At 34.3% G+C, this 13508-nt stretch overlaps 1 protein-coding gene across 4 annotated transcripts; it reads left to right on the top strand.

Moving 5' to 3' along the window:
- Nucleotides 1-633: 633 nt before the first annotated feature.
- Nucleotides 634-7607, top strand: LOC108335023 (probable inactive poly [ADP-ribose] polymerase SRO1). Of its 4 annotated transcripts, none has more exons than XM_017570940.2 (8): nt 634-747; nt 1280-1339; nt 3445-4673; nt 5386-5627; nt 5936-6033; nt 6953-7078; nt 7156-7251; nt 7333-7607. In XM_017570940.2, the coding sequence occupies exons 3-8, from the start codon at nt 3586-3588 to the stop codon at nt 7357-7359; spliced, it is 1677 nt and encodes a 558-aa protein (XP_017426429.1). In that variant the 5' UTR covers nt 634-747; nt 1280-1339; nt 3445-3585; the 3' UTR covers nt 7360-7607. The 4 variants fall into 4 exon arrangements, with proteins under 4 accessions (XP_017426429.1, XP_017426426.1, XP_017426427.1 ...); XM_017570937.2 differs by having other exon boundaries at nt 637-898; XM_017570938.2 differs by lacking the exon at nt 1280-1339 and having other exon boundaries at nt 637-898.
- Nucleotides 7608-13508: the final 5901 nt, after the last annotated feature.

Here is a 13508-nt window from a genome sequence, read left to right as displayed (position 1 = left end):
TGAATTTGTTTTTCATTTTAAAATTTGTATAGAAAGACGGTTAAAAAACAAACTTTTTTTCTTCTTTTTGATAGATGCATTTCTTTTCTGACTCTATATTCTCAGTCAATGTTTTTTTTTTTTAATTATAGCATTGAAGGAATATCTAATTGCTGCAATTTATTGAAAAAATGTAAATGGCTAAAATTATATGCATGCATTTTGTGAATCTATATATTCAATTAAAGCTTTTTCATTATTATAAAAATTAGGAAATCATTTAATTGATGCAATTTTTAAATGGTTGGAAGTATCTATTATTTTTATTTTATATCAATTTAAGAAAATCACTAATAAAAACATACTAAAATAATCCTCATAACATAATTACATTCCCTATTGACAAATCATCATCTAGAGTAAGCAAAATTTGATGAATGATTTAGGGAGGAAATAAAATCATACAACTTAATTTGTTGAAAACTTAAATTCCACAGTTTAAATGTAGATGATCAAAATTGTATAATTAAGTTTTTTTTCTTTTTAATTTAAAAAATGCAGCCAATGAAAAGGGGCTGTGAGGTAAGCAACATGCGAGACTGGTAGGTTTATCAAAGCTTCAGAATGAATCTTGCATGAGTTTACTTGGAAAAGGGGTGTTAGAGAGAATTGCAGAGTCTATAGAGGGGAAACTTCTTCACCATCATGATTGTAGTCTTCACGCTTGGGTTCTACCAAATCCTGCCATTTGCCGACTCAACGACTTAGGTTTGTTCCTCAGCGAAGAATACTATCATTTCATATACCTTCATCGTAGTTGAAGCACTGGAGTTGATAATACAGAATAAGAAAAACGAAAAAAAAGAGTTGTCTGTGGCAAATAGGTAACTCTGTAATTTTCTGTGTTTCTACTGTCGAGGTAATTCTGAAACCTTCTCTCGATTCCTCTATATATTTTTTTTTCAATTGGTAATTTGAATAATTGCGAGCGTTTTGGAATTTTCGGCTTTGGTTTGGATTTGGATTAGAGGCAGTGATTTGGTAGATCGGGGTTGGAATTGGCTGTTCTATGTGTTTGAGTTGATTTTGATTGCTTTTCCATGAATCTCTAGGCTGATTTTGCTATTGGAATTTGGAAGTGATTCGGTGATATAAGCGCGGAATTATTTTTGGCTGTGTTGTTTTGTTTATTCGATGTCTTTGACAGCGGTTTATTAGCTGCCATGGACTTGTTCTTTTGATTTCGTGATGTTTTTCCTTGTCTTTTATGATTTTTTATGCTATTAATTTCCATCATCAGGAGCAGAGCCGTTTCAGGAAAAACATGTTGAGTATGCGCTCTAGCTTCATGCATGGCTGGGTATGCTCAAGCCTTAAATTCATTTATACAAGTTCGATTTGTTAATTTTGTCGTAAACCTTATGTTTCTCCGATTTGTGAATTTCTTGATGTTTATGTTTTGCTGTTTGCCTACAATTGGTTGAGTGTAATTGAAGTGCTTTTGAGAGGATAAGAATTTGAATTTATGAAATTGATCTTATAATTATTTACCTATACCACCTAGTATGTGAGTATGATGTGTCAACTGATTTTATAGTTATTTAGGTCCAAACCCAAAAAAAGAAATTGTTTATGGAAAAAGACCATGAATGACATGGTGATTGCAATGGATAATTCAAGAATGAATATGAAGGATGTTCAAAAGACAAATGACTATAACATTGATTATGTTTCTTCTGATGACGAGTGGACTGTGGGGGAGAATGAAACAAATTCAACTTTGCATGCTTTAGATGAAGACATCTCATTTGAAGTTGGAGAAGATGTTAGTGATGTTATTGTACCTATGGATGATTTGGAGGTTCCCCCAATTGTTAACAATGATGAAGGTTGTGGAGGAGATGACATTAATGAAAATGAAGATCGTGTGAAGGAGAATGACTATCCTCCTTTTAATATGAAAAGTCTCCTTGGGTAGCTTGTTTCTATTATTCAATTATGTTTTTTATTAGTTATTATGAATAATTTTATGAATGGTGAACCTATTTGTAGTTGTTTTATGTATTGAATCTTACCACTCAAGACTTATGTATTATTTTTAATCCATGCACAGGTCTACAAGTATAGTTTTTCATGTACTCAAAACTCTTAGTTATGATCCTTGAGTTCCGATTTTTTGTCCCCCTTCCTATCCTTGACAACATTGGTATTGTGATGCTGATTGGTCCTTTGCCTATCTAACCCATGGTCTGTATTTGGTGCTACTATGTTTGTAAGATCTAATTTGGTATCTTGGTCATCTTAAAACCATGCAGATTTTGCTCGTTTTCTTTTCTATGTACTCTTTTTACAGAATGGGTGGTATGCTGTTTTTCATTTTATTGCACTCTCTAACTAGCTCTTTATGTATAACTATTGTCAATGGGTTTTCATTTTAGAAAACAGATCATAAAATTTTCTTTGTATCTTTCTCTTAAATCTAATACAAATTGGAATTAAGCTTAAGGCCTAGCTTAATGACATAACTTATAAGGTGAGAACTTCCTTAGCCTTAGTTATGAATACTACCTAGGCCATGTCTATAGGTCCCATGAAATCATTAGTAGACCTAAGAGTTTCAATTGCACAGGCTAGGAGGGACTGCATTTAAGGCAACTTTTGAATACCCCTTATGTCCAGTGTTTTAAAAACCCAACCAATAATCAACTCAATCCATATACTGAGTTACTGAGTTACTATTCAAACTAGTAAATCACTAGTTGAACCACATGAATTGGTGTAGGTGACTTAGAGAAGATCGTGTATGTATACTATTTTTTATCATAATTATACTTAATATTTGTTGTGTTCACGTGATAAGATGGAGGAGTGCTTGAAATGCCTTTGGTACTGTTCTAGTTGAGCGGGGATTTTACATTTCTGTTTTAATCAGCACGCAGCCTACAGATTTCATTTATTGCTATTTGCATTTACTGGACTGTGTGTATCAACTTCTCTTGGACCACATAATGGCCAGTAGCTCCCTGGGCCATGTGGGTCAGCTTGCTCATGGACCACACAAAAAGAATGGTCACTTGGAACTTGTTACCTGATTTAAAGCTGGTTTTACGAGTGGCTCTAAATATATGAGAAAAAGTTCATGTAAAATTGAAGTAATTACGCCTAGAAGGAATAGGCAATGGACAATGGCATTAGCCTGTTCATTGAGTTTATTTGTATTAAAAGTCTTCCAAGTCAACAGACTGTCTTTTGGATGTTGTTGATTGCTCTTTTAACAACATTTTATTAGTTCAATGCTGTATGAGATAGTACTTTTTGCGATAGTTTACCTGTGCAAGTATGATATTACTTTGTTTTGTTCTGCAGCAAATGCTTTTATTGATTTACAGCTTATTCTTTATTTTACTAACATATCGAATGATCCTATATATTAGTTAAACATTCTAAAATGTTTTAAATATCCAGGGAGTACCAAAGATTCTTGATATCATGGTCTTCAGCATTGCCACCACAGTTTCTTTGAAGCTGCTCAGGGTCTAGCCTTCTATTCCACTAATGCACCTAAGACTTTACTTAGGTTTGTAGATAGTTTTCTAGCAGACAGAAATGGAAGTGAAAACAGCAAAGGCAGTGGATAGAATTGCTCTCAAATTTAAGAGAAAGCAACCTACCCAGTATGCTGCACATGAATGTGGAGCTTTGCAGCCTTCAGGCAGGGTTGTAAAACAGATAAAATTGGGTGAATATAGAAAAAAACATGCAAATGCTGGTTCTCATATTGGGAAGTCCTTGAGTAACCGGTTTTTAAGCTATAAAAAAAGTGGGAAACCAGCTCGTCTGATGTTCTATAAGAATGGTGAGTGGGTGGACTTTCCAAGTGATATTCTTGACTTGGTTAAGAAAGATCTTGAAATCAAGAAGTCGGTTGTGGAGGTGGAGTTAAATGGGTATCATATGGTGTTAAATTTTTTCCATATGTATAAGTTGAACATGAAAACTGGTTTGCAACAACCAATGGCTTGGATTGATGAGGCAGGAGGCTGCTTTTTCCCTGAGGTCTATGCTACTTATGATGAAGAGCCTTATAATCTCTGGAAACAGGGCACTGGAAGAAGTACAGAGTCATATGATTCTAATGAAATAAAATTACAATTAGAAATTGAAATAAATGGACTGGATCAGTGGAAGTTGAGGGAGTGTTCTGACGAATCCAATTCATTATTTAACGGTATTAGAATTGATACTAAACAAAAGAGCTGTCCATATGATGTAGAAGTAGAAAATAGCATTAACAAAGAGGACTGTGAAAATGTTGACAAATCTATACAGCAAATGCAAGACATAGATTTAAATGCCTATACTGAATCTGTATATGGAATGTTGAATTTCGATTCTGTACAGAAGATATTTCTTAAGGGAATGAACAATAATGGCATTACTGATTCTGACATTGTTGGAATTGACCGGTGCTCAGGTGCATCAATGCAAGCACGATTGGAACTATTCTTGAAGCAAGCTGAAATTACACAAAAATGTCATGGGGATGCTAATGTTCAGTATGCTTGGCTTGCTTCTACTAAACGAGAACTGTATACAATGATGGAGTATGGGCTTGGCCACTGTAGACTATCTGCATTTAAAGGTTCATATGGCACTGGTGTTCATCTTGCAGCCGTTACCTGCCCTGACACCAGGTTAATTTTGGTATCTTCATCTTCAACAAATTTAATCATTCAAATACCTCTTCTTGTAGTCTTGATGAACATATATGTGGCTTATCTTCTATCTTGGTAAAAGTAAGATGAATGGTGGTATTCGAGCTTCTCCTGATTTCTAGATTTAGCTGCAAAGTTGATTGTATTTGTTCTAATCCAATTGGTCACTAAAATCTATCTAAATTATAGCATGAGTCATAGTCTCCACTACTGCAATTTTATCTTAGAAATTTCTATGCTGGTATTTTTTCTCCTCGTCAATCTTACTTTTATTCTTGACTCCATCCATGTGTTCTTTCTCTGCATTGTTTTTTCTCTGTACTCTATGCCAATGAAGAAGTGTCTATTATGTGGTAGGATACTGGTTATAAAGTGTTCTATGCATAACTGCTGGAATATTCTTTAACCAGTTTTTGCTGCAGTACTTTTAGTTTCTGTATGGAGTTGTGAGCATATTTTCTTCCTGGTTTTGTTCTTTTCCTAATTATTATAATTCCAACTGTGAAGGTTTTTTTGTTGAGATTGTTTTATTATATGTGTTATTATTACACACAAAGTACTTTCTTTCCATATTTACTTTTAGCATATTATTATGTTTATTTCACACTTTATTGTGCCTACCATTATGTATTTTATCTATATCATTCTTTTGGAATATTTAGTGAATGATTAAATTTTTCTGTATGTACAGTGCACGTTATTGTGATGTTGACGAAAATGGGGTTCGACATTTGGTCCTTTGTCGTGTAATAATGGGGAACATGGAGATTCTCCGTCCTGGCACTGGTCAGTTCCAACCCAGTAGCTGTGAATATGATAATGGGGTGGATGACATTCAATGTCCGAGATATTATGTGGTGTGGAATATGAACATGAACACCCACATCTATCCAGAATTTGTTGTTAGCTTCAAGCTGTCTTTTGATGCCGAAGGTGATGCATTGTTTCTTTAATTTTCCCTGTTACTAAATTTTTGCTTTCCTGCTAACAATAAGTTGTGCATTTCAATATTATGTACTTAGTACTCAATGAGTAGAACAAAAGGCAAACGAGTTGGTATACGTGGTTTTTTCTTTCCTTTAGGTTGAAAAAATTCTATAAGATGTTAGTATTAGGAAACATTGTTTCATCCATAGATTGTTGATATCTCCTCGTGGGTGCTTTCTGATGCAAGGTTGGGTGACTGCTATTCCTTTCTTAATTTTTTGTCTTGATCAATAATACGTTATGCATTTTTACAGGTCTTTTTGGTGGAAGCGAAAGGAAGAATAATGTTTCCGGGGTTATGACTGCCTGCCATGGTCCTCAAGGACTGTTGCATTCTTGTGCAGTAGTTAAGGTATGTTACTTGATATTTGAGTTGTGGACTGATTCTTTCCCGGGCTTTCTATGTTAATACCTATTCTATAACTGTTGTTTACTTGCAAGTGTTATCTTTGTTTCTTTTTACCGTTTTTGCCTTGTATTTTCAATTTATTATTTGAATGTACATTGTCTGTTTTAATGGGAATACACCTCAGAAGGAGTTGGAAGTTTCATGAAGGTTTGACTATTAAGTTAGTCTGATGTGGTCTGAGTTATTGGTGGAATGACAAGTTAGAGTTTTGGGGAGGAAAAACAATATTTCCGTGACAAACAGATTAGGGTATGGTTTACTTTCCCAAGAATCACTTGGTAATTTAGATTGACGGTGATTGGGATATTACGGTAGCTTAATGACATATTTTTATGTTTTAATGTCTGAATGGTAGTCTGTTTTCTCCCCCTTAAGGAATTCAGTCATTATTGTTTTAATATCTCATTTTGTTTCTTTTAGTGTATTCTTGTGTACCTTTTTTTTTGTTTTAGGTCCTGTTTGGTAGATAAGAGAGAAATGGAGTGAATTGAAATAAAAATAAGTGAAAACAGGGTTAGAAATAAAGTGGAAGTTAAATATATTTAGCTGAAGATAAATAGAGAAGAAATTAGAAGAGAGAGAGAAGAGTGGAAATAGATAAGAAATCAAGTAGAAATGTACTGATGGTACCCACTTATTTTTAGTTATTTCTTCTCTATCAGGCGGTCTTAATTAAATTCATTAATGTGTTTGGTTCAGTGCTAAATGTACAGCTACCAGGAAAACTAGTTTTACTTTTCGGTTTACAGTTACAACCAAACGCTTTTTGAGATTTGTCTTTAAGTGAATATTGTTAGCATATTGCCCATGTATATTAAGATCATTATAGGAACAATTTTGGATTTGTGGGGTATATGTCCAGGGAACAGCTCCCCCAAGAGGTCCAACATCGCCTTGGATGTCTTTTCCTTTGCTTTTTGCTGCTATCGGAAACAAGGTTCCTCCTAATGATATGGAACGTGTCAGAGAACATTATGAACAGTTCAGGGTATGTAAAGTAGCTCGACTTGTTGCCCACGCCTTGATTGATGAAATATCCTAATATATCGTGCCGTTCTTGTTCAGTCAAAGCAGATATCCCGGGATGATTTTGTGAAGATACTGAGGTTAATAGTTGGAGATGCTCCATTGAAACTTGCAATGACACAACATCAATTTAAGGTATGAATTTTGAAATCACAGGCTACTGTCTTCTGCTATGTGGTCATACCTCCTAAATGATGTTTAACTGGCTGCATGCAGATACCATCCAATGTTAAGGAAGGATAAGGCTTTAATATTAGTAAGCATGAGGAGATGGATATTTCTGCTCTTGGAGGCAAATATTTTAAATTTTTTGCTGGACAAGTCAAAATTATTAGCTCCTAGACATTCTTTTGTCATTTTGGACCTTGAATGTAGTTGATGCTGGAACGTCTACATTAGTTTACTTGAAATCATCTGTTTTCAGATACATTGTCAACCCACCTATTTGCTACCTTATGTGATTTTTTTAATAATAAACATCATTCATTAAATATTTCCTGTTGCCTTTTTCACTACCACTTCTCATCCGTATTTTGGATTTGTTCATCGTATCATAGAAAATAAGTTTAGAAATACTCGGTACATAGAAGAAGACCCCAATTTCTTAAAAGATTGACCAAGCTTAATCATTTCTTAAGGGACATGATTATTTGAAGAGATAATCAAAATTAATAGGTACAATTATAATTAAAATAATTTATAATTAGTAACCAAGGTTCATTGACCTTCGATCTATTAAAACTAGTATTTAATAAGAAAAAGAAAAAGAAAAAAGTCTTAGCGATTTGTTTGTGAATAATAGTCATTTACTAATTTGAGTGTTAGCGGGTTTATCTGGTACTCCACGAAACTTCGTCAATAAATAATTAGAACAGAAACATTGAGGATATTAAGGAGTGATCAATCCTCTACCCATATGCAGGTACAGTGTTTGGTTTGAATGGTTTGAAGTGGGTGTTGGCAGCCAGAAATTGGGTTGTTGTTAAAATTTAAAGTAAGTCATTTTTATGAAATAAATAAATTTTAGAAAACTTACTTAAGATCAAATCTGTTTATTATAAAAATAAAGTGTGTAATTTAAAATTAATTAAATTAGGCAATTGCATGAAAAGGATAAATCTATTTGTTTTTCGTCAGAAAATAATTCTTTCAAAATATAGACAGAAATAAATAAGTCCATTATTTTAGTTTAATTTCTAAGACATTCGATAAATTTGACTATTTGTAATCAAACAACTAATCTAAAGCATAAATTAAGTGTGATGACTGAAATTAGCGGAAAAACAGGTACATTTGACTCTGTGTCGAATATTTTTTATGTTAAAATAATATATATTTTTCTTAAAATAAGAATAGATGAATTATGCGATTATTTTTTAGTGAAGAAATTATGTTACTACGTTTGATTAAATATCATTACGTATTTTATAAAATAATAAAAGTAAAATCGTATTTACTTACTCAAATTTATATATTTTTCTTGTATTATATGTGTCATTTATGTTGATATGGATTTCATTCACGAAATTGAAAAACAAGCACGCCAAAATAAGCTATAGTAAAACAGAGAGTTGCACGTTAGTACAACAATTGAATAAAAGAACTATAAACTTGACAATGGAGAAAGAAAGATCCCTCCAACAAGAATGGCCCAAAAAGCAATTGTAAAACTTTGTCATCACACTTCAAGAAGCAATAATCTTGATCTTCAAAATGTTCAAACAACAAGTAGATTGCAAGAAGAGTCTCGGAGGTCGAAAAGAGATCACACTCCACCTCATCAGGATGAAAGGGTGGCTGAGTCTCATGCCTCTACAGAGAAACTTGATGTTTCAATAGTACAAGAATAATTCAACGAGTACAAGAGTAATTTGGTGTTCTAGTGTCCGAATACAAAAGTAAACTCGACACTCTAGTGATAGAGTTCATAAGAAACTTTGCATTTCATGTACTCAAGTACAAGAGCAACTCGACATTCCAGTGATCGAGTAGAGAAGTAGTTCGGTGTTCCAACACCCAAATACAAGAGCAAGACAACTCAACATTCAAATACTCAAATACAGGAAGAATTCAGTGAGTATAAGAACAACTCAACATTCTAGTATCTGAATATAGGAGTAAACATAGTGTTCCCTTGATCAAGTAAGGAGAAACTTGGAAATCCAACTACCCGAGTATAATAGCAACTCGACGTTCAAGTGACCGCATACAAGAGCAATTTAGTGATCCAAATCCCAAGTACGAGAACGAGAGAAATTCGACATTATAATGCCCGAGTACATGATCAACTCAGCATTCCAGTGATTGAGTACAAAAGGAGTTTGGTGTTCCAACACTAGAGTAGAAAGTGCAAGAACAACTCAATGTTCTAATATTCAAGTACATGAAGAATTCAGTGAGTACAAGAACAACTCGACATTACCGTGTTCGAGTACAACATTAACTCAACATTCCAATATAGAAGTAACTCAGTGTTTCAATGATTGAGTACAGGAGCAAGTCGGCGTTCCAATGTCCGAGTACAGGTGTAAATTGGTGTTCCATTACCTAAGTACATAAAGAAATAATAACCTGGAGTTATAATACAAGAATTCAAGAAAGAACGGTGCAAAAGGTAGACCTAGTTTGGAGAAAAACCGATTATGTCCAAAACTTTAAGTAGAAAGAAAGTTTGTACCCAACTGAGATGAACCATATTGCATTACATACTACATCTAGAATGTACAAGTTATAAAAACTAAAAAAAAAAACTTATCTCGAGGACGTAGAATGCGACCTACTTAAAGATGTATTACGACTAAGGACTTTACTTGACCAACACAAAACCCCGAAAAGAAAATGGTAAGAGGTAACACAAGTTAAGTCTGCAAATGCGACATTCGAGTTATCTAGACAATAACATAAAGGCCACAAACATGACACAATAAGCTCACAAATGCGGCATCCAAGTTACCTAGGCGGTAACATAAAGCCCACAAATGTGGCACTAAAAGCCCTCAAATGGAGGCACCAAACTACTTAGAGGATTACACAAATAAATCCCTCAAGCAAGGCACCAAATTACCTAAACGATAACCTAAATAAAGCCCTGAAAATGAGACACAGAGGTACTAAACCATAACTTAAATAATGCCCTAAAACCCTCAAACGAGACACTAAGTTACCAAGACGGTAACATAAGTAAAACCTTTAAACGAGACACTAAGTAACTTAGACAATAACCCTTAAACAAGACACTGAGTTACCTAGACGGTAACATAATGTCCACAAACGTGGAACCATAAGCCCAAAAACACTACATTTGAGTTACATAGACGATAACATAAAGCCCTTAAACGTTACACCATATAAGCCTGCAAATGTGACACTTTAGTTAAGCCCGCAAACGTGGCACATGAGATACCTAGACAGTGAAATAAGTTAAGCCTGGAATACCAAATTACCTAAACGGCAAGTTATCTAGACAATAACATAAGTAAAGCTCGCATACGCGACACCCAAATTATTTAGACAATAACAAAAGTATGCAAAAGCGACACTTGAGTTAGCAACAAAAACCCACAAACATAACACCCTGAGTTACCTACATGGTAACATAAACCCACAAATGTGACACCTGATTTACCTAGACGGTAACACAAGTTAATCCCTCAAATGCGACACCCGAGTTACCTAGACAATAACACAAGTTAAGCTCGCAAATGCGACACCTGAGCCTACCCAGATAGTAGTACAAGTTAAGTCAGCAAATGCAACACTCGAGCCTACCTAAACAGTAACATAAGTTAAGTCCGCCTAGGCAGCACTCGAGCCTACCTAAGTCAATAATTCAAAGCACTATAGACAACATTCATTGTTAAAGATGACCAGAGAATCCACATGTAAGTTCAAAGACAATAATATGTAGTCTGGCCAAACAACCAATCCATTTGCAAAGTCAAAGACGACACAAACAGTATGGCTAGATGACCCATCAAGTTGAAAACATAAAGTCGATTACATATAAACAGTAGCTTGCTATATTTGTTGATATTATCAATTTTTATAACAAACCTCATAGGACACAAAAAATCCTATAAATACATATGGTATTTCACTCAGAAATACATAATCTCATATTTATTCATATATCTAAACTTTTTTACTGACTTTAACATGCGAGAGTCATTTAGAAATAAATTTTTATTTGTGTTCCAGTCTTGAGGAACATTCATCAAGAGTCATCAAACCACTCAAATCTCATAATTTTTCCAATGGTTCAAGCTCTAAATTCCAATACAAACATTAATTATTTGTAAAATTTCATTTATTTTTTTAAAACATGTTTTAAAAAAAATAATTTTAAAAATAAATTATTGTTCTATTAAAGTCTGGAGGATTTGTTATAGTTCAACCAATTTATTTAAAGTAGAAATAATAATATAAAGATTTAATCATTCTCGTAGTTCCTATTTATGTTGGGTTTCTCAAATAGGTCCCTTTTTTTCTTAATTGGATTTCCAAAAGTGAAAAATTGAAGCAATTGACACCCTACTGTTAAGTTGGGATAACGTGTTAACTTTCAGTTGACTTGTCAGTGTGTGCTGGAATCATTTAAAGATGTGGCATCTGCGTAGAGTCTAGGGATGACAAAGGGTCAGGTCGACCCGTCGGATAAAACTGTACCTGTTACCTGACCCGCTACTCATTGGATATCCGCATAAAGAAAAATCCACAGATTTTTTCAACCCACAAATACCTATTTTCAACCCCTGAATATTTAAAAAAAATATATTTTATAATTTTTTAAATAAAATAAAAATTAAATTGCAAAAAAAATACAAATAATATCACGTATTAAAAATACAAATTAATTTGGTTTTGTTGGAGGATTAGCAGGAATAATTTTTGAAGAGTCAAATATATGATGTGATTGTTATAAATATCACGTATACATTCACTCACAATATTTCCTTTTTACATATATAATATTATTTAATGATAAAAAAACACTCTAAGTATTTCTTTGCCAGAAGGTTGGGCGTGGCTCGCAAGGTTCTTGAACATACTCCAACAAGTCATTACACCGTTGTTTCACTCAATGCATTCTTGCAAGTAAGCAATCTAGAATTTTGAGGTACTTTTTATATATAAATCTGTTAAGGTTAACAAATTATACTTGTTAGATGACAGGATTTGCTCTCTTTAAAAGATATAAATTGCAATTCTTAAAGATGTTAAACGTCGTCTTTGAGAACTTTTTAGTTGATTTTAAATCACGGAATATACCAAAATTGACGAAGACAATTACAGAGATATAAACTTATATAGAACTCACTCAAGGCAAGAAGAAATTAAGGTAGTTGGAAGAAAGATACCGTTCTTGGTCGACAAAGTAGGTTTCTGAAATTAAACACCAATGATGGTACAATGTGCGTCCTCTGGTTCGTATGGTGGCTGACACAGTCCAACACAAAACTGTATGTCCGACGATGGTGGCACAAAACGCATTAGCACGAGTAGAAGAAGGTTGTTGCATAGATGCAGAAAGAGGCAAAGAGGCAAAAGAATAAAACCTAATTTAAACCTAAGGATAAAAATGTAATTTCAATTTTTTAGCGGGTAACGGGTATCCACAGGTCGAACAGTGTAATACCCACATCCGACCCGTTTATAAGTGGGTATTAAAATACCCACAATCGACGAATAGTAAATACCCGTGGGTATCAACTATCCATCGCAGATTTTATCTGCAGATATCCGCGAGCGCGGATATTTTTGTCATCCTTAGTAGAGTCTTAGGTGAAAAATGTGTAATTAAAAAAAAGGTTTCTGAAATGTGAAATCAAAACATCACCAAATTAGGGTTAATGAAAAGCAAATTGGGAACGAGAATGTTCGTGGTCGAGATTGGAGAACCCTAGGTGAATCCATCATCATTCCTTCAAGTTTTGCCACTGCACCATAAAACACACTGTTGTCGCTTAATTGTTCCACCTCGAGAAACTCATCGAGAGAAGTCGACTTGGCCTCGCCAACCTTGCACAGCCACCACCACTTCCGTCGGTGCTCCGCAACCATGATGACCTTTTTCTTCTTAGACTCTACATCCCTCTAGGGGCCACCCACAATCAGGTCTTGTTGATACTCAACCTCATGTCACCACTAGTGGTAAAGGCAATTTTGGGTATCTTGATCCTGAGTATTTCAGGTCGCAACAACTGATGGAAAAATCTTATGTCTACTCATTTGGGGTAGTTGTTTTGGAAGTTTTATGTGCAAGAGCAACGATTGACCCATCTCTTCCAATGATCAGATAAACTTGGCGGAATGGGGATTGCTTTGCAAAAACAAGGGGATACTCTAAGAGATCATCGATCCTTCCATCAAGGACCAAATTGATCAAAACTCAC

This window comes from Vigna angularis, chromosome 10 (assembly GCF_016808095.1).
Source record: "Vigna angularis cultivar LongXiaoDou No.4 chromosome 10, ASM1680809v1, whole genome shotgun sequence".
Classification (NCBI taxonomy): Eukaryota; Viridiplantae; Streptophyta; class Magnoliopsida; order Fabales; family Fabaceae; genus Vigna; species Vigna angularis.
This window is presented reverse-complemented; position numbering and strand designations above follow the sequence as displayed.

What these genes read in the sequence shown, in the direction of transcription:
- LOC108335023 (XM_017570940.2), top strand. Translation starts at nt 3,586, where the DNA reads ATGGAAGTGAAAACAGCAAAGGCAGTGGATAGAATTGCTCTCAAATTT. An exon ending in ATTCTTGTGCAGTAGTTAAG is followed by an intron (nt 6,034 to 6,952) that starts GTATGTTACTTG and finishes GTATATGTCCAG; the next exon opens with GGAACAGCTCCCCCAAGAGG. An exon ending in TGACACAACATCAATTTAAG is followed by an intron (nt 7,252 to 7,332) that starts GTATGAATTTTG and finishes GGCTGCATGCAG; the next exon opens with ATACCATCCAATGTTAAGGA.